The following is a 21631-nucleotide window of genomic DNA, read 5'->3' as shown; positions in this document are numbered from 1 at the left end:
ATTCTGCTAATGAATGCTGATTGGTTAGTGAAGGACTAACTACGACCAGAGATCCCGCTTATGGCATCCGAAGCAGAATCAGAATGTCAGAGCATTAGCAACATTAGCAACAACATTAGCAACCCAAAACTCTTTCTAGCATGTGTATTGACAGGGTGAGCCTAACCCATATATATATATATATACATGTATATACGTCTATGGCCTAACCTGTCAGCTGTATTGTCGATAGCTCGAGATAAAAAAGGAAGTGACCAGAGCTTAAGGAAGTGACCAGATCTTGTCGTAAAACAATGTGTATGACGTCAATGACATTTTAAAAGGCTTTTTAGAACAGAAAGGCGACTTCAAAAAAATCTAACACCCAGCAGTGTGTATTTGTTTTGCCTCCCCTTTCGAATTCAAAATTCTAATTACTAGAAAAAGGGGTGTAGATGGGTATAGCTCCATAGACCTCCATTCATTCTGCACTCGACCGTAAGCGCTCTCATATGGAACTAGAGTGGAACTGCAACCAGTTCACCCGGAAGTTTCCCGAGAGTGGCAGTTCTCTCCATAGATATATATAAAAACCTTTTTTTACCCTTTATATATATATATATATATGGTTCTCTCTATATTAGACATTCTCTGCCACTACTTTCCTGCCAAAATGGCGAAGTAAACAGTAAAGTCACGTGACGTCCGGAGCTCTATTCAGAATAAGAGATTAGGATGCATTGTTTAGTCAGATTCTAATGATCGCGTTGTGAAATATCAACAATCCAGTTAAAACAGTTCACTGGGTACTGTAGTTGCAAAATGATCGTATGTCCTTACGACACGTAATGCCAATGCAACAAAAAAACACAATACCCAGAATCCTCATCGAAAATGTATTCAGGGAGTCGCGGCATTTACTTTCAGATTGTCACTTGATTCCGATGCTATGAGTGAGGCGCGGTAGAAAGCTAACCGGTCTATCACAGAATCAGATGCTAACGATTTACACTCACGGATTTCAGTTGAAAACATTTATCTGCAGTATAATTCTGATTACAATATTACATTCTTACCTTTAGCTGTGATTGAGCATCGTGTCGTCGGCCTGTTTTATGTTCAGTGGCCTATTAATTCAACACCGGCAACATCTTAACATGCATCGGCTTCACAACGTTGACTTTCGGTCGTTAGTCGCAGGTGCCGTTAATCAGTCGTCCGTTCTTTTACGGTCAAAGTCACTGGAATCATCAGGTATAATCAACTTGATTCGATTGATAACTCAGGGGCCGGTAGAGCAGTATGGTGTGAAGCGATTCAGCACAGCTGAGGCTACCGTGGAAGCACGACACAGTGGCAAGATTCGGGAGAAGACCTTGACTATGGAGACCCTGAACCCGCAGGTGAAAGCGGTGGAGTACGCTGTGAGAGGACCCATTGTCATCAAGGCTCGGGACATCGAGAGAGGTTTACAGCAGGTGAAAAACACTCAATTCATCATGATTTCAGATTTGACAGAAACGGAATAGCTTTATGGTTGTTGTTTTTTACAGGCAGCGAATGAGAAGTATTGGTTTCTACATATCTAGCTCACACTAGCTAGGGCATTTGTATACGTTCTTTAAACGTGATCCAGGACAATACTGTGGGGACTGGAGTGATAGAGATGGAGCTTAAAGAGTTCCGTGTTGCATCATCCTCTTTGCGCTCCATCCTTCCTTTTTCTCATAGGTTCTCATCTGAGTGTTCTAGCATAGGATGATGCAAGATACCGCGATAGTTAATGCACTTATATGTAGCAAGCTAGTTACTTCCTACATTGTCTACTGTGAGTAAACTACAAAGAGAGAATACGCAGCTAGCTAGATCTCCAATATGACTCACGAGGTGAATCCTTACGTTACAACTGTGCACTATCCATTTCGACAGTTTACCAATTCCCCATCAGCCCAGTCAAATGTTTTATGTTTGTGTGAAAGATGGGATTCAGCCATCTCCTAGCCCTAGGTCATGGAGATGGACCAAAAAAGACTGGTGAACTGGTGTGGCAAATTGGCATTCAGCCAACTAGCATTCCTTCTTCTCACATCAGAGTTCTATAATGAATTCACCCTCACAAGTCTATCATACAGATTTATCTAATCCTAAACTGGCCTAAAACAAGGACCGATAGAGGTGGCCTTATTCAGATGAAAATCATCTTATTCCTTGCTCCAGTGATGGCTCATCAAATTAAAATGTTACTTGTATTACCGGTACTTGTATTTACCTTTTTGTGGTCCTTACCACAAATCCTTTGCCTCTACCTTTAGAATAACACTGAAGCCAACCTAAACTCTCCTCTGAAAGTCTTCTCTTATAGTTCTCAGTCAGACACTTCATTAGAGACCATGGCCCCAGCTGATGAATGCATGGCTCAATGAAGTCTGTTTTTTCAGGGACCTTGATGATCGATTTGAAACAGGTGCCTTGCTGTTGATCTGGTGACATCAAATGATAAATTTCATCATGGCAAATGGGTTTGATGTGTGTATGTGCCAGTGTACATGGTTTAATTTGTCTTTGTAATGTGCCCTCTGGTTATTTGGCTGAGGTTCAAAAATAGCTCCCCTTCCCGGTCATATGATATGTAGGGTACTGTGCTACCACAAGGAGAATAATATGTTACTGATGGACTGTACAGACACTTGTATAACCTTGATATACATAAAGTAGTATTCATGTTTATAACTGGTATATGTGTTTAAAATGGTCAGACGCATTGCTGTTACGGTGACATGTGATATCGGAGTTCAAGTACAGCTTAATTGTTGTGTATTAAAAATACAACGAAAATACTCTCCCTGCCTTAACACAAGGGACAGATCATATGAATGTTCCATCGATCACATCAGTCAGATTTACTTTGCCCTTCACTTCAATCGTTTGTACATCATGGCTACCTTACTAGCTGTCTTTTGGCCAAAGTCAGCATTGCCACATGTAGCTTGTGTGTCTTACTGTAGTATAGTGTGTGTCTAACAAACCCTTTCCTTTGCTCCTGCCAGGGTGTGAAGCAACCCTTCCAGGAAGTCATCAAGGCAAATATTGGAGATGCACACGCCATGGGTCAGAAACCAATCACCTTCCTCCGCCAGGTAAGGTGTGGGATAACACAGAACTGGTAGTGCTGTCATGACAACTGTCACAGAGCTGCTCTAAATGCATCCAACTAACCTGCTTCCAGATCCAACTAGTCCAGCGAATGCCCTGTCTAGCTACAGGAAACAAACGGCTAATGATTTGGTGGGGGTTGAATTACTAACTTCACCAAACATTAAATGTTTTTAGTAGTTGTCTCTTCTCTATGAAAGTCTGTAACAGCAGTAATATCATCGTGTTCATGGACTTATAAATTCATCATTACAATTCAAGGTTCATTTGAAGTTCTGTATTTGATTATACTGGAACACTGTGCAACTTGTGTACTGGTTAGGATAACATTTGAACAATTTTGATATTGGCAAAAGAGGTCTGCTTTTCAGTCTTACTGCCAGTCAGTTGGTATCTTCAAGCGAACATTCCAGAGAGAGCGGGGTTACTATTGTGTATCAGCACCGTGCACCAGGTTGCCATAGCAACTACCCCACCAGGGCGTAACAACAGACTGTGTTTCTGAGGCCTCCCTCAGCTTCAAGTTCCCATCAACACAATCTCCACTATGCAGTCAGATTGACTGGACTGGATCGTAGAATAAAACTGGCTAACACGCCAGTCATATCATGATGTGTTGCCAGTCAAGGGTTGAAACAAATGCATAAATAGGAGTTTCCCTGTGATTGGTAAACCAGCCAGGCAGCTTTTTTTTTAAATTGAGTCATTGTTTGAGTGAGTCAGGCTCTTGCCCTACTACACCCACATCACCACACCTAAATTAAAATATATCATAACTGGTGTGAATAGGTACTGTAGTATGCCATTTGCTTAAGACATTCTCCCGTACACACAATTTTGGCATTAAGGATTTGTTATTCAAGCCTTCAAGTGAGCCTAGTGAAAGATTGTAACACTACAGGCCACTGGCTGTAGTGTAACTGGTCTGGAACATCAAACAGCTTGACCCTGGCACTCTCACTGGCACACATACCTCCTCTTCAAACAACTACTCTTCCCCTCCCCCTTCACCAACCTTCCATCTCTCCTCCACCCTCTATCCCTCCCCCATCCTCCATCCCTCCCACTCCACAACTCTATTTTTCCATGACAAACTTAATCCCTCCCCCTCAACATTCATTGCTCCCCCTCCACCACACGTTATCCCTCCCCCTTTATCCCCTCATCTTTAGCACCAGAGCAATACTATAAAAGGAGGTGCAATAAGGACATTTATTAAAGGGGAAAAGCATTCAAATTGAGTTGCAAGAGGAAAACCAATTGTTTAAATTGTTGTGAAAAGTTGTTCTTCGTGAAGCCCCTTCCCTCTATTACACTTTGCTTAGCACAGCTTGCTATGTGAGGTTAGTCCTGTGTGAAGGGAGGTCTAAGTGTGTCTGTGTTTGTGTCTCCAGGTGGAGGGAGGTCTAAGTGTGTCTGTGTCTGTGTCTCCAGGTGGAGGGAGGTCTAAGTGTGTCTGTGTCTGTGTCTCCAGGTGGAGGGAGGTCTAAGTGTGTCTGTGTCTGTGTCTCCAGGTGGAGGGAGGTCTAAGTGTGTCTGTGTTTGTGTCTCCAGGTGGAGGGAGGTCTAAGTGTGTCTGTGTTTGTGTCTCCAGGTGGAGGGAGGTCTAAGTGTGTCTGTGTCTGTGTCTCCAGGTGGAGGGAGGTCTAAGTGTGTCTGTGTCTGTGTCTCCAGGTGGAGGGAGGTCTAAGTGTGTCTGTGTTTGTGTCTCCAGGTGGAGGGAGGTCTAAGTGTGTCTGTGTTTGTGTCTCCAGGTGGAGGGAGGTCTAAGTGTGTCTGTGTTTGTGTCTCCAGGTGGTGGCTCTCTGTTCCTTCCCTGAGCTGCTGGACAGCCCCAGCTTCCCAGAGGACGCCAAGCAACGCGCCAGACGCATCCTGCAGGGCTGTGGGGGACAGAGCCTTGGTGTGTGTTACTTTGTGCGACTGTGTGACTGTGTGCGACTGTGTGTGTAAGTGTACATGTGGTCATGGACCCCAACATGTGGAGTTTGTGCGTCCATCTAGGTCAACAAAGTGTGGAGTCTATTTGCATGCACTAGAACAAGTTGTTATGGTATGTGTGTGTGGGCTTGCAAATTGCTTGCATTCCCATTCCGGTGTTCATATTATCGAGCCCCACAGCTGTAGCCTGTGCCCAGAATGCTGAGCCTGTAGGATCTGTGACCTAGCGTTCTGGTTTGTTGTGCTCAGCCCGGTTCCTTTGACAAAGAACAGGATGTTGGGGCTCAGCCTTAGTGATATTCTGGGTGTTAAGACATGCAGAGTCAGCAGTGCGTCAGACACAGCTCTCCAAAGACCCACTTTTACAGTCCCGCAAACAAATGAATTATGACAAAATAGTCACGTACGCAATGCGTGTGGCTGGCCCACAGGACGATAACAAGAACTATAACTATATAGTTAAAAAACTATAAGAGTTGAGTTGGAGAAGATACAGGCTTTTCGAAGAGAACCAAACCTAGCTGTGCTTGTGTGTTGGCTGTCGTGCGCCCTGGCACCCAGGGTTCATGTGAGGGTTTCTGTACTCCAGGGTCCTACACAGCCAGCCAGGGGGTGGACTGCATCCGCCAGGACATTGCTGCCTACATCGAGCAGAGGGACCATGGGGTCCCGGCCAACTGGGAGAACATCTACCTCACCACGGGGGCCAGTGACGGCATTGTGGTGAGCAGCAGGAGGACCACTTGATGAGATTGTGGATCCTCGCAGTGCATTTGTTCTAATATTTCTATCTATGTAGTTATTGTTGATGTTGTATTTTTTTTTAAATGTATTTTGAGAATACAAACCAAGGAGTCAGCTGTCAAAACACCAAGGCATGGTTGTGTTCAGGAGGAAGAGGAGTAGAGACTGGTGTCTCAGACAGCTCTGCGGTTCTGTATCCCGCTCTCTGACTAGTGGAACGTGCTTCCTGAATGCCACGTGTCTCTCCCTCCCCCCCCTTCTGCAGAGCATCCTGAAGATGCTGGTGTCTGGCCAGGGCCGGTCCCGTACTGGTGTGATGATCCCCATCCCCCAGTACCCCCTGTACTCTGCAGCCCTTACAGAGATGGAGGCCGTCCAGGTGAACTACTACCTCGACGAGGCCAACTGCTGGGCTCTGGACATCAACGAGCTGCACAGGGCCTACAAGGCTGCCAAGAAGCACTGCCAGCCCAGGGTCATCTGTATCATCAATCCCGGCAACCCCACCGGTGGGTAACAATCTGTGCTACATTCAAATCTGACAACCCCACTAATGGGTTACTATGTAGACCAGGGGTCCCCAAACCTTTTTCTGCGAGGGCCAGATAATTTTTCCTTTCTTTAATGTGGGTCCGGGTCGGTCTGGAACAGAAAATTACATGGGCCGGAGCAGTGTAGGGGGTATATTATTACTAATATATATAATATATATTACACGTAATATTATTACTTAAGTGAGTAACAAAGTAATATAACGCGTTACTTTTTGACATTGAGTCATATTATTACAGTTACTTATTTAATTACTTGCGTTACTTGTCCAAGTTACTGCATGAATTCAACAAAGGACTAAAATAGCCTTATAAATACAGATTGTTGCCTAAAGAACACTTCCTGTGCGGAGTGTTTAATTCACGCTGCAGACAAAACACAACAGCAGATTCAGTTAGCAGCAGAACGTGTAATGTTTTCAGGGTTGGAAATATTCACACTATTTAGCTTCCATTGAAGAGATATGAAAAAACATTAAAGTGAAATGCAAATTGGGCCCTAACAAAATACTATCTACTGCCAAAAACAGCACTTCATCTTCTCGAAAGTGTCCACAGAGAAACGAAGCTGGAAGCGAGCGAAAAATCCACTTTAAACCATAAGAGAGGCGACCCGTTTCCACAACTCGCTACTAAAAGTTATAATAAAAGTAAGATAATAAGTAATAATATTACTTTGTACAGAAACTAAAAATGTAACTTAATCACACTACTCTGACTGACAATAATAAGTAATAACTAATATATTGCTTTTTTGAGTAACTTCCCCCAACACTGGGCCAGAGTGACTACCAGTACTATTGTGGAGATTTTATTATGATTTAAAATGTATTTGGTATGCTAGATTAGTTTATTATTTTGTCATGCACCATACATCCGTACATATCAAGGGATACATTACAGCCTATTAAAAGAGCATTATTACTATCGTAATTAACTTTTTTCATATTCATTTCTATTGAAATCAAAACATTTACTTACTTATGCATGTAAAAATGTCTGGCATTGTTCAGAGGGCCGGTCCAAATGCGTGGGCGGGCCGTAGTTTGGGGACCCCTGATCTAGACTATATACTCAAACATGTCAGCCCCACTGCTGGGTGACATTCTATTATAGCCAAACCCGACAACCCCATTGGTGGGAATTTGTCAAGAACCATCAAAAAACAGTCTGTACTATGGTCAACCTGGCAACCACAGGTAGGTCCTCAATTAGAATGAATTATTTAACCTGGCTAGGATATCAATTAATTTCTGTCTTTGTTTAATTGAATATACAATATGCAGGGGAAAGGATGTCAATAGATGATGATATTATGGGGAGTCAGATGGCTAAGCGGTTAGGGAATCGGGCTAGTAATCTGAAGGTTGCCAGTTCGATTCCCGGTCATGCCAACTGACGTTGTGTCCTTGGGCAAGGCACTTCACCCTACTTGCCTCGGGGGAATGTCCCTGTACTTGCTGTAAGTCGCTCTGTATAAGAGCGTCTGCTAAATGACTAAATGTAAATGTAATTATGTACTGTAGGACTAGAACATGGAGCACATGACTTGCACGTCAGTGGCATGTGCCACCAATGAGTAAGGGTACATGAGCTTTTAGTGGGTCAGAGGTCTTACAGCCTGTGGCAGAACATGTGGATCCGGCCTGGTCTGCTGTCATTGGGCAAGAGGAATCTTATAGGTATGGCAAGGTCAGACAGTAAGTGGAGCTGGCCAGGGTAGAGTGTCACAGAGGAGGGCAAAGGTGTCATTAGTTACACATTCTGACTAGTCGTGATTTACTCTTCTCAGGTTTCTCTATTCATGTTTGTGTCTCTCCAACGTGAACTTTACCCTCCATTCCCTGTCCAAAGCTTAACCACAGGAAAAACGTCTAACAACACTCTTCCTCTCCTCTCCTCTCTCTATCTCTCTCACACTCTCTCTCACTCTCTACCTAAAGGCCAGGTCCAGAGTAAGAAGTGCATAGAGGAGGTCCTGCACTTTGCCTACGAGGAGAATCTATTTGTCATGTCTGATGAGGTAACTGACACTGAAACATGTTGACACACACACACATGCAACCTGGTTCTGTGAGAAGGGTATTAGGTCCCTAACCCGGTGTCCTTCTTCTTCTATTTGCAGGTGTATCAGGACAACGTGTACTCTCCAGACCATCAGTTCCACTCCTTTAAGAAGGTGCTATATGAGATGGGCCCAGAGTACTACAACAGTGTGGAACTGGCCTCCTTCCACTCCACCTCCAAGGGCTACACTGGGGAGTGAGTAGGCAGGGCCTGGACCTCCAGCACCACACACTCTCCCTGTCCTTTTATTGAAATATATATTCAGGGCATTTCTGCTTCATTGGGATAGAGACAGTTTTGTCTTTAGAGTGACAGGACATGTAAGGAAGAGAGAGGACATATCTTCCACTCAGTGTTTTTAACCTCTGGGTTCTGTTGAGAGGCCTGGCGTGTGTCTGTCCTCGGTGCTGACCCAAACATCTGCTGTCCTTCGTGTCTCGTTCATTCACTCACGTATCCAGGTGTGGTTTCCGAGGGGGTTATATGGAGGTGATGAATCTGGATCCGGAGGTCAGGGCCCAACTGGTGAAGCTGCTGTCTGTGCGTCTGTGTCCTCCAGTCTCTGGACAGGCAGCCATGGACGTCATCGTCAACCCCCCACGCCCAGAAGAACCCTCCTACCTCCGCTTCCTCAAGGTGTGTGTAGGATTAACTTATGAGATCATTCCAGGCCTAAAATGCAATTTTGGATCAATACAAAAAAATATGCCGTGTGTGTTCCAGGAGAAGAGTGCAGTGCTGGGGGTCCTGGCTGAGAAGGCCAAGATGACGGAGCAGATCCTGAACTCGGTCCCGGGGATCCAGTGTAATCCGGTCCAGGGAGCCATGTACGCCTTCCCTCAGATCTTCATCCCCCCGCGTGCCGTGGACGAGGCCAAGGTTTGGAGAGCTCAGCCTCAGCCCATAACCCCCAGTGACACAGTCTGTCTTATTCTGAAGATGTCACCTCATCATGCCATATCAAGTGTTAGCCCCCTGGAGCCTTTTAGTGTTGATATCACTGTGTATTACAATGGCCGTGTGTGTGTGTGTGTGTGTGTGTGTGTGTTGGTCCATCAGAATCGGGGGATGCCAGCTGACATGCTGTACTGTCTGAGACTGCTAGAGACGACAGGCATCTGTGTCGTACCAGGAAGTGGTTTCGGACAGAGAGAAGGGACCTATCACTTCAGGTATCCATCTTGACTCATAATCCTCCCCTTCACCCTCCTCACAACCCACTTCTAACTTGCCTCACCCCGTACACACTCAAAAAGTCCAAGTGATTCAGAAGTTGTTGTTCTTTCTGTGTAACTGGTGCATTACCACAACAGCTGAGCTATTTTGCCATATCCAGTTGCATGTTACATGTTATAGTTGAGGTAGAATGACTTGGGTGATGACGCACACATGCCCTGTAGAAAATTATAAAGATTTGTGCATTTGTCTTTCTCAAGGATGACCATCCTGCCCAGCACTGAGAAGCTCAAGATTCTCCTGGAGAAGGTACGAGAGTTCCATATCAAGTTCCTCAAGGAGTACTCAACATCACAGGATGACCCTCAGAGATAAATGCTCTGAGGAGAACCACAGCGGAACCTACTAGAACCCTCGAGTATAACCCTAACTTGCCAATGCTCAGCACTAACACCAAGTCAGCTTGACATAATTAGTTGTGTGGAGTGAAAACGATTACAACCGTTTATTTCCTATTCTGAATCTGTTTGCTTGAAGATGAATCTGTTTGGAGGACCTTATGTTACAGATGCTGTGCCTTTTATGTCTGATTTGTGGTCAAACATTAAGGACAAACTACTGTCTTGAGATGTCAACGACAAGACAACACAATGTTGTTGTTCACTAAAAGCTGCTTTCCTAAACGAGGACTAACCCAAATTATTGTTAGTATTATTATTACCATTATATTACTTGGATATTTTTACAATTACATATCTGTCAACCTCAAGGCTTGTCTCATCTCCCGCTAATCAGAGTGTCATGTTGGAAAAGTAACAACACAGCCACAGTGAGTACAAATATGACCCAAGATCTGGCCAACTGCTGACCCCTCCCACTCCCTTTGTCAAACAGAAGTGGGAAACAAGAGATGGTTTATGCAGAAGGCCAGGGACGACCCTCTGAGACCCCTGACCTTGCTCAGGGCCAAAATAATAACCACTTGGAACATAATGTTCTTTCCAGTCTCAGAACAGCATCTGTCTGTCGGGCCTTAGAAGGTCTGGGTGGTATGTGGTCTGGTATAGTGTCCACAACACCAGGTCTGTGGGCTACCCGATGCAGGGACCACAACTCAATGTCTCTGTGAGTCCTGTGATTTCAAATCTGCGGGTGGAACGAGTCTAAACTTGATATGAACTGGTGTTACTTTTAACTGTGTCTCGCTGGCATCTGTTCATTATTTACATGACTGGATCCCCAGGATTCACCCCTGGTAGTTTACAGTTCTATAAGACACAAGAAGGTTCTAGAATACTCAAGATGAGGTTCTAGAACACGCAAGGTGGGGTTCTTTAAGATTCTCTGGGTTTCTAGACATACAGTATTACGTCATAATGTGCATATTGTTCCTGACGTTTGTTTACACTCCAAACTAATGGTGATTTGAACTGGCCATCTTGTTTGTGATTATGTGCACTTGAGAAAGGGAAGACCCGTCTAGCAGGTAGCCTAGCTGCAAGACAATGTCCTGGCTGATATCCCTCACTTTAAAGGCAGTGGTGAAATGGTTTCCTTATTCATTCATTTAGCGGCCTGTGGTCCTGCAGCATAAGCCTTTAACAAATGTTTGTTGAATATTGAAGTCGAATTTTCATCTGATCCACAAACCTAAGCTTAACCTGATTCTGCTTTCTTGGTGCAATCAAATCTTTGACTCTTGACGCACACATACGTTTTTTAAGTTCTTCTCTTGTAGTACAGGAATGTATACTACTAATACGGTATTTGCGATGGTACATGCTAATGCCACACATTAATGTAGAAAAATCAGTCTTGCATATTCTCCAATACATTTAAATAGAGGTGCTTTATTTTGTGTAAAATCATACGCATTCATATTGTATCTATTTTTGTATGCAGTTTGTCATACTGACACTGAAGAGGGTGCAGAGTTATGTATACATTGGCATTTTTAGAGCATTAATCAATTCTAATTTAAGAAAATATAGTTTTTGACCATTCAACAAAGACAAGTTGCCTTTATTGGCATCAATCTATCTCTTTACTTTGGAGAAATACTTGAATGTGTTGTACATATGTATTGCTTGCAGTATCTCTTTGTATTCAATATGTATGTTTTGATTTTGTATGCCTGGTTTCTACTATATCATCTCTGTTATGAACTGAGGAAAGACACTGACAAGTGGGGGTTTGTGTTGGTGATGAATATGAGTTAACTATCCTTCTTTTTAAACCGAGCTACTGACTACAACTTTCTCTAGACTTTGACTATAACTTTTTAATATGTAGTCTTAGATACAATTAACATTTGAACATTTTGTTGATGTAATTTGTATTAGGTTTTTTTCTATAAATAAAAACAAGTTTTCGGTCCATTCCTAATTCTGTATAAGTAATGACCAAACCTTCAGGGTTTTTTGGAAACCCACATTAAACTCGATAAAATATATATATATATATATATATATATATAGACCATCGACTCCATAACCAGTGTCTCAGTAGCTTCCAAGGGGCAGAGAAAGGCTTAATTAGCCCTTCCTCCAGGACACACAAGGTGCAATCAATTATTCCAATCAATGTGCAGCAAAATGCTTGATCGGGATTTAAGTTAAATACATTTCTGGTGAAATTCTTCTGTAAGTATTTTGGAACTTGGACAAGCAATAGAACCGAGAAGAGTGCGGAAAGTGAGGGCGGAGGGGCATTCCATGGCATGGAGGAAATGAGCAGTGAACTGAACAGTGAGACATGGAGCACAATTGCACACATTGACGGCAAATTGGGCTTTAATCAAGCAAGTTGCGTGACATTTACTGAACAGTCACCTTATTATCCCACAGCACAAGGCCGCAGATGGTCGTGTCAACAAACGCTTGCCACGTTAGACGGTAACTGATGGAATGCATTACTACTATTATTACATTATTAAATGTACTCCTAATCAACGTTGGTTTATAGACGATTTTTCTATTTGGATGAAAGGTCGGCTGGAAAAGTAACAATCGCCATTACTGTAAAAAATGTCTTAGGAATATTATTAATGGTGAAACAGTGCCATTTAGTGGACATGCACAGTAACATCAACATCCTACCGAGGTGTAGTTAGTTTCGTATTCGACATTGTCTCACATTCGGAAGACGCTACTTTGCAGCGTCGCGTAGGGACCGGGTGAAAACTACCCATACAATTTTGAAAAATGATGAGTCTTACAATGATTTTATGAATATAAAACCTCAAATTGACGAGTATTCTAACAATGTCTGGTATACTTCCACAGCCTTTTCTGAAATCTAATCAGATCTCTCTAATCTCTGAAAATAGCATGAAATCCTTGATATTCTTAACTTTTTCAAAATGGTGTCAAATCTCAACTTTACACCTGATTATTCTAACTTAATTTTCAATTAAGTTTCAAACAAAATGATAAAAAATTGCCATCTCTGAAAATACCCTGAAATCCTCGCCTATCTTAAAAACCTTTTCAAAATTGTACTGAAAAATCTCAGATATACACACAATTTAGAAAAAGTTATGGTTAGCGAGGATTTCATGCTATTTTCAGAGATTAGCGATTTATTTGAATTTTTTTTGTAATTTACTTGAAAATGTTAAGGTTGTGGAAGTAGGCCAGACTTTATTAGAATAATATGGTGTATGTTTGAGATTTTTTGACAGAAGTTTAACACACAATTTTAATAGATTAACGATGTTCTATCATTTTGTTTGAAACGTAATTGAAAAAGTAAAGGCTGTGGAAGTATACCAGACATGGTTAGAATACTCTGGTGTCCGTTTGAGGTTTTATATTCATAACATTTTTTCCAAATTGTATGGGTAGTTTAAACACGGTCCCTAACGCGACGCTGAAAACTAGCGTTTATCGAATGTGAGACGAATGTTAAATGCCGAATATGAAACTAACGTCACCTCGCTCAACATCCTGCCATGCAATGTAACAATGTCTCCTGAAATGTCAGCTACTCTCCAAGACGCCCAGTGGGAAAGGAGGTAAACCTTCTCTTTTAACAAATCTGTATCGTATTATAACTCATGTTATTACTAACTGCACACAAACATGCGTGCCCCTAAACGCTTGAATGTAAATTTTGAAACCATAGTCAATTTCATTGCAAATGTCCAACTGTTAATCTGCAGTTGAAATCAGTGACTATCCATCCAGACCGCATCCAGCGGCAGAACCGGTTATGGTTTTAACCAGCATCATTGGTATTCCGAAATCGTAATTTTGTGGTAGAGCACTGATTTCTGGAATGTAAACTATGGTCTATTTGTTCTCGTTTCAGAAGGCTACCAACAAAACAAGGTCGTATGATCAGTAAAAGCACCGAACTCCAAGTTGCTCTTTTCCAAACATTTAAAGACTTTTTATAGTTGCCGACCCTGGTGGTCTTCAATCAGTCCAGGGCTGCCATTCAGGTAAGTCAAGTCCTTAAAGGTTAGTTTACGTTCTGATGGTTAACTAATTAGGAACACATAAAATGTGTTTTATTTTGTCTCTGGCAGGGTGGTGAGCATTTACTCTATCAGACGGTTCCGCTTCACATGGTCCAATATCTGCATCGCTTGGGGAGGTAACTTGAGTCACCACCCTTCATTGATGCCAGCCTAACCAGTCATTTAGAAGAATACAAAAAAAAATCCCAGATAGTTACTTTCTGAAGAGACCAAGAATGAGTTATTTTGGGCTAATTGATGATTGCAGTTTTCCAGATGCAAAGGCATTGCAAAAAAAAAGCCTCCATGGGTGTTCAATCCTGGTCCTCAGGGTCTGCTGTCCTGCATGTTTTAGATGTTTCTCTGCTCCAACACACCTGATTGTAATGACTGGATCGTTAGGAAGCTCAGCAGAAGCCTGATAACGACCTCATTAGGAGCAGGGAAACATCTAAAACATGCTGGACAGTGGCACCTGAGGGTGGCCCACCCCTGGTCTAGTGTTCTCTCGACACTGCTGCAACATGACAGCATATAAGATTGCAGTTGTTCACCTTGTTTGTATACTAACCAGTCAATGCAATACTAAATAACCACTTACTTCTTGCAAGACAATTTTGGTACTTCCAAACACTCAGCAATGGTTTCAGATTTTAAAGAACATTTTTATTCAACAACATCATGACCTTTTTACATAAGTATGACGCTTTTTATTCACTCATTTGATTGGATGTTTAGTCAGTGCAGGAGCTAAAGTGGGCTTCTACATGCACCTGGGCTATGCACAGATACAGGCCATTTACTAATGAAATCATTTATTATCATCAATCTTGTTTTGACACCACTTTGTAGCACAGCAGCTGATATAAAGCTGACTGACAATCATTTCTTATACACAATATCGTCTTGTTCCAATTAAAAATGGAAACCAAAAAAGTAAAAACCTACTAAACGTAAAGCAGTAAAAATCAAGCACAGATACATACAAACCCTAAAAGTGTGGGTAAATGTGAGTTTTGTAAGCTGGGCTCAGTCCTGCACTTTCCAGCTCCACAACTTTGAGTTCTGAGGCTGTATCCAAAACTGCATTTATACAAACGTATGTGTGGTTAGTTTAAATTAACGTAAAAGTACTATGAGAACAAAAATGCAAATTACACAACGAGCAAAGAACCAACCTCTTCCCATCTAATCTGGTGTCACCACAGAAAGCAGGAGACGAGGGGAGGAGGGAGGGAGGGAGGGGAGGATGTGCATTTATTACAAGGGAATGAGTGGAAGGGGAGGAGGGAGGGGTTGGTCATGGGAGGCTGGGCATGTTTCTTTTATCATAAAAGGCAAACCAGATAAAGCCTGAACCACATCCGTGTTATCTCCTGTGCAACTCATACATACTCCCCTGTGTGTGTGTGTGGAGGGGGAGAAGAGCTGTTACTGGTGCGCACACTGGACCCCTGGGCCGTGGTGGCCACCCTCCTCGTCCGAGCTGTCGTTGTAGGCCTCGCGCCGGCCGCCTCCGGACGTGCCCTGGCTGTTGTCGTAGTCCTGCAGGTCCACCTCCTCGGCGTCCCCAGACATGATGGGAGCTTCAGAGCGTGTGGGCAGCAGGTCCTCCAGCTCCTGGGGAAGGGTTACACAGAGCACAGCAGCATGGGTACTGGAGCAGGGGCCAGGTCAGGGCTGGGCCAGGTTCCTTTGTTCCACCATCCCTCAGTGCTTAAATTATACCCACGGCCACACATGCATCTAATCTCAGAATCAGGGATCATCATACAAAGACTGAGAGTCACACCTAAATAAGACCTAGTGCATAGAGCCTCTTGATTCACACAAGGACTAGCATTAGTGGTGTTAATAACCCCCCTACATCCTGGACGCTACAGCCCATACCAGTAATCACAGACAACCAAGACCCTCCTAGATAAATACAACAGCAGGTTTATTGCAGGACCCTCCCAGCCACGAGGCCTTACTGTGAGCTTCTCTGAGCTGATCCAGTTGTTGTCTGGGAACTGGACATCAAACTTGATGTAGAGGTCTCCTTTCTCAAAGGGGTTACGGTACTGGGGCATGCCCTCGCCTCTCACCACCCTGATGGAGCCTGGGACACCAAACAACCAGCATTATTACTACTACTATGCACATGATTTATACATGTTCAACCTGCCCTGCTCATTGATTGATCTGCAGACCCTGATCTGAATAACCTCTGGCCAATATCTCCAGTAGTTCTCTAGTCCCCCTCAGCACACACACACACTTACCTGGCTCGATGACTTTGCCAGCGGGATATTTGACTACGATCTGTCTGGCGTCTAAGTGTTTCAGTGTGAACTGGAACCCACAGAGCGCTTCCACCAGTCCGATCTTGTGGGTCATGTGGAGGTCGTGGGCGTCTCGTCTGTAAGTCTGAGGAGAGGGTTACACCGTCAGATGGCATAGAACAGCCCAAAACTCTATTACACACACACACATGTTGATTTCACATTTTACCATCATCCATGTTCTATTCCAAGAAATGTTTGACCCTTCGTATCTAACTGAATGAGAGAATTAAATATTGTTAAGTAGAAAATGGAACAGGTCAATTCCAGGATGCAGTGAGAGTTCTGGTGGGCCCACCCTGTCTGTATTCCCAGGAGAAAATGGGTTACCAGCAGCCCCTCCCTCCCTCCCAGCCAGCCAGCCAGCCTGCTGTAGGGGGCCCTTCTCTCCAGCAGAGCCAGGTGCCAGCAGCACCCCACACCTGCCATTCATCCCCCTGCTTCACAGGAGGGCCAAGGAGTCTGGAGGTGACACCAAGGGCTGAGGGGACCAGCCCAGCACCAGAGCAGGCTAGCCACGGCTGGCTACAGGATTAAACACCACAGGGCCAGCCTTTCCACTCGTGACTAGTATTAGTCCAGAGTTATGACACACATGCCACAGGGCTCAGGGGGTGGGCAGGATAGGAATGGAAACTGGATTACCAAGTGTTTGGACACACTGAACAGCATCCCAATTGTGCTACAGATCAAGGTAGGTCATGACTCCACCTTGTTACCATGTCAGGAGTATTTCATCCGTCCATATTTACGCACTCCAGTGGATTAGATTATGGCTCTTCAATGATCTTTCTCTCTACAGACTACCAAGTCAAAACATCTAAAGCATTGTTCAAGCAGCCCATGCATGTGATATCAATACAACAAGCCAGTTTTGTGTACTACAGTCTATAGGTGCTGACAAAGAAACCTGCTACATCCTGACAGTGTGGAGGACCTCCCCCCCCCCCAGACAGCTGGTGCCTTTTGTTCCTCCACTCAACAGTCACCACTTGCCTCAGACCCCACACACAGTGCTGTACGTGCACACATGCACGCACACCACCCTTACTGTCAAGGACCAACACATTCTGATCCAACTAGGAGTTTCATCTAACCTCTCCTGTCCTCTCCAGGACAGGAAGTGATACACTGTTTTGACAGGTTGTCCTGTACATCATGGTATTGTTCTGATACCGAAAGCTGCTGATGACAGCAGTAGTGCTATCAGTATCTTGTGCTCTATTCTGAGACAGAAGGTAGACAGTACTGGTATGTCAGTGGTGGTTGTGTACCTCGTGTTCTTTCTCCTGCAGGACCAGGACTATGTCTCCAGGCTCTACCCCCGGCGCCTGGTCCGCCTCTCCCCCGAAGGTGATCTTCTGGCCGTGCTTCATGCCCTTGTCAACGTGGACCTCCAGGATCTTCACCTCCTTCACCACCTTCTTCCCCTCACACTTTTTACAGCGATCCTTCTCACTGATCACCTCACCTGGAAGAAGAAAGAGACAGGATTACCTCCTGCCTGGTGAGGCAGGGCTGGAGGGGGCTGGTACAGGGGGCAGATAGGGGTATGTCAGTATAACACTGACGGCACCACTAATACACCGTGGGCAGAATCTATCATAAAACTCCACTCCACTCCCATCAAACACTTCTCCCATCATCTCCTTCCACGTGCTTAGTGGAGGCGGTGGAGAGGACATCCCAGGGAGACAGACCCAGACCAGGCTGTTCTTGCAGCAGGCGAGCCCCTCACCTTCTCCGTTGCAGTCGGTACAGACAGACTGCATCTGCTGGACCATCCCAGGCGCCAGCTGTCTGATCATGATGCGCATGCCACGCCCCCTGCACGCCACACACTTCTGTACAGCTCCTGTCTTCCCCCCCTGGCTGGGGATAGGCACAGACAAGAGCAATCAATCACTGAGCACAACCCCCACTTAAACCACCAACACACTGCATGTGACTACTCCAGAGGAAATCTAACTGGACAGGAAGACGGAAAATAGTGGGAATGCTAGGTCAGAGTATGTGGACCAATCACAGTGTGGCTTGGATCTAGCCCATCTGTTTAGTAATTTATAAATGAATTACTAACTCAAGCCATACAGTTATTAAGAGGGACTGTCCTACAATCTGGCCTATGATTTGGTCGAGGAGACCAAAACACCAGCCTCTCCAGACAGTAACAGTGGCTACAAGCACCATGGACACTAGCTGAGTGCATACTGTATATTCACAATGTGATCAGAAAGAGAAAACAAGACTGTAAACGGTTAAGCCTAGATTTAGGTAATAAGAGAAATGAATACACAGTGAACAGAAACACTTACCCATTACAAGTGCTACACAGGACATTCTTGCTAAGCTGTAGTTTGGTTGTTTTACCATTGTACAGGTCTTCCAGTGTCACCCTGTCAAAACAAAGGGCATGCGAACATGTTATTATGCTAGTCAGGATGTAAAGATAATCGAAACAGTATTGTTGTGTAACAACAGGGACTAAAGTCAAGGAGACTTGTGCTTGATCAGAAAAACACACTCATAATCAGCTATTATTAGTACTGAAGGTGCCTCTACAAGGGACTAGGGTTCTCTGGTGATTTCAGGCTATTATAAAAGAGATGGGCACAGTCTCCTGGCCTTGATTTCCTGAATCACAAGACTCCATACATCTCTACTGGCAGCTCCTGCAGCACATGGCATCAATCAAACACCATGAATACATGTCCAGTGATAAAATCTAGCCCCTGCATCAGTCACAAACATGACTAAACCTACATTCCTCTACTGACTAAACATACTAGTAAAGATGTCTTTACCCTAAAGCTGACAGACAAGTGTCATTGACTGACTGGGAAATTAGGGGTTGTCATGGTTACTGGGTGGGGTTGGAAGGCCTACTAACTTTAGTGGGTGAACCATGTCTTCTCCTCGCCGTCTTCCTCCATTCCGGCTGCGTCCCTGTCCGCCCATGAAGCCAAACAGACCTCCTCCAAAGATGTGGGAGAAGATGTCGTCCATCCCCCCACCTCCACCACCTCCTTCCCGCAAGCCCTGCTCTCCATACCGGTCATACAGTTCCTTCTTCTCTGGGTTGGTCAGGACCTCATAGGCAAAGCTGATCTCCTTGAACTAGACAAAAAATATGATTTGTTTAAATTGTATATCTTCATGAGCTCCCATGTACCATCACCGGCGACAACCATCCCCTTTCCCTTTTGTAGCTGGGTCTGAATGTAATTGAGTGTTCTTAGACTCAAGTCAGGTCTGGAAGAGTAAAGCACTTTATTCTTACCTTGTCTCCTGCATTTGGGTTTTTGTCAGGGTGGTATTCTTTTGCCAGTTTCCTGTATGCCTACAATAAATCACAAGCAAATTTCATCCAACAGATTGGAGAATGCAAGTACATTAATACCATATACCCATGAAATAAAAGAACAATTACCAAATGTGAGTTGTTTACCGGGGTTAACCCCATCTACCAACAGCAGACGGTTGTGCGCAGTAACATGGGCCTGAGCAGTAGCCTTAGTTAAGTTAGCCTTACGGCCCGTATAAAAACCTAGCTAGTAAACTGACCGTATTTGACAGCTCAAGTATATCTACATTAAACTACTAAATCAAATCAGTACATTATCCTTAAATTTGCCCAATGACGGTGGACGAAACCATGCAAATTTACATGAAACTGGCTTGTGAGCTAACTAGCTCCAAGCACGTGAGTTGATTTACTAGCTACTTACGTTAGCGCCCTAGAAAGCGCTAGAATATTTTCAACACTATAAGTCAAGTTGGGGAAACACGGAGTTGGTGTCAACATTTCAGTTTTACCATTTAAAATAGGTCATTAGCTCATCTCTCCCTAGCACCATGTTGCAGTGAATTTTGTGGAAGCGTTTCTGGCTGAAATAAACTAAGAAGTAACCAATGTTGGCTGGCTAGCGAGCTACACCAGCGCTAAAACTTGAGTAGCTACGCATGTCGGCTTGTTACATGCCTCGACTATTTCCTGGAATTAACGTTCCATGGCCAGTCTAGTGTTTGTTTTTGTGACAACCTAAATAGCCGTTCCTAACTACAACGTATGTCGCAGATACTTGAATTGTTACTGTTGGCGCTACACGGCGAAACACTTCTGTCTAAAATTAACGCCCCTGCTACAGGTGCTATTAACATGTTGGGCTAGTCTAGTTACCCAGCAACGACGTACGGGTAGCTTACGGTGGCTAAAACGCTAGTTTGCATTAGCCTAGCTAGAGTATTGCTAGCTTGCATTAGCCTAGATAGAGAGTGTTGCCAGCTTTAAATTGGTGTTACAGCCCGAACAAAAAAGTAAACATGTAAAGAAACAGCTAACACACGAACAATGCTAACCATCTAAAACTCAAACGCTTCAAGTTACATAACAGCTAGTTAACCCTTCCATGGCAGTGGACACATTTACGGACATACTAGTAGTACAGTATTTCCAGCAAATACACCTATTCCAATTTGAATAGCTCGCTAGTTGGAGCTAGCTAGCGCTAGACTAGCTGCTAGCTCGCTCGATTATGGTTTAGGCATTGCTAACAAGCTAAGGCAATTTCCTGAAACTAGGAGGAGTTAGAATCTAAATGTACATAATTCAATTTTTTTTAAATCAAATAAAAACGTATTTCGAAAAGATCTACCTTTTTCAGCTCATTCTCGGTGGCAGTTGGGGAAACTCCAAGAATGTCGTATAATTTAGTATCAACAACGTTAGCCATTATATACAGTAGCTCGGGAAGGTCCTTCAACACGAGAGGCAGAGAAGAGAAAGAGAAGCCGGTAGATATCGTCTTCTTCCAGTTCTCTGAAGATTTCCGGCAGTGTGAGCTGTGTTGGTAATGCTGCCGCTCATCGGTTGGAGTTCGCTTGTCTGGAACGTCATTAAAGGTAGGCTCCGTAACGAAAATTAAATAAACTCATATGTATTTGTGTTTAAAATTCGTTTTAGTCAGTTGCTCAGCTCTTTCAGATGTCTTATTCAACATGACAGCAATTTGGGTGGTGGAAGGGAACTGAGAAAATTTATTATCTACCTTCCACGTCAGTACTGTCTTTAAAACTGAATTGAGAGGCAGACAAAGGTCGATGAGTAAATTCTATTTTAATCCAACAGAATAAAACTGTACAACCAGCAGTAAAATAATAGAAGTATGGCGTTGTCTGTCTCTGTCTCTCAAGAAACAGGTTGTGCTTGTTTATACACTGGATTTCACATGAAA

The 21631-nt window shown here is 43.8% G+C and overlaps 2 protein-coding genes across 2 annotated transcripts; one reads left to right on the top strand and one right to left on the bottom strand.

The window, feature by feature from the left end:
- Nucleotides 1-937: 937 nt before the first annotated feature.
- Nucleotides 938-11987, top strand: gpt2 (glutamic pyruvate transaminase (alanine aminotransferase) 2). Its single transcript, XM_067249195.1, has 11 exons — nucleotides 938-1457; nucleotides 3027-3116; nucleotides 4927-5035; nucleotides 5663-5796; nucleotides 6083-6326; nucleotides 8312-8391; nucleotides 8494-8630; nucleotides 8897-9071; nucleotides 9159-9314; nucleotides 9495-9607; nucleotides 9872-11987. The coding sequence occupies exons 1-11, from the start codon at nucleotides 1095-1097 to the stop codon at nucleotides 9984-9986; spliced, it is 1716 nt and encodes a 571-aa protein (XP_067105296.1). The 5' UTR covers nucleotides 938-1094; the 3' UTR covers nucleotides 9987-11987.
- A 2730-nt stretch (nucleotides 11988-14717) lies between these two features.
- dnaja2a (DnaJ heat shock protein family (Hsp40) member A2a) lies at nucleotides 14718-21171 on the bottom strand. The gene is made up of 9 exons (XM_067249324.1): nucleotides 21053-21171; nucleotides 19678-19737; nucleotides 19288-19514; nucleotides 18713-18793; nucleotides 18136-18269; nucleotides 17672-17868; nucleotides 16338-16482; nucleotides 16047-16174; nucleotides 14718-15693 (listed from the first exon to the last, which is right to left on the bottom strand). The coding sequence occupies exons 1-9, from the start codon at nucleotides 21128-21130 to the stop codon at nucleotides 15505-15507; spliced, it is 1239 nt and encodes a 412-aa protein (XP_067105425.1). The 5' UTR covers nucleotides 21131-21171; the 3' UTR covers nucleotides 14718-15504.
- Nucleotides 21172-21631: the final 460 nt, after the last annotated feature.

The sequence above is a fragment of the Osmerus mordax genome, chromosome 13 (assembly GCF_038355195.1).
Source record: "Osmerus mordax isolate fOsmMor3 chromosome 13, fOsmMor3.pri, whole genome shotgun sequence".
Taxonomy (NCBI): domain Eukaryota; kingdom Metazoa; phylum Chordata; class Actinopteri; order Osmeriformes; family Osmeridae; genus Osmerus; species Osmerus mordax.
The sequence above is the reverse complement of the archived record's forward strand: the minus strand, read 5'-3'. Positions and strand labels throughout refer to the sequence as shown.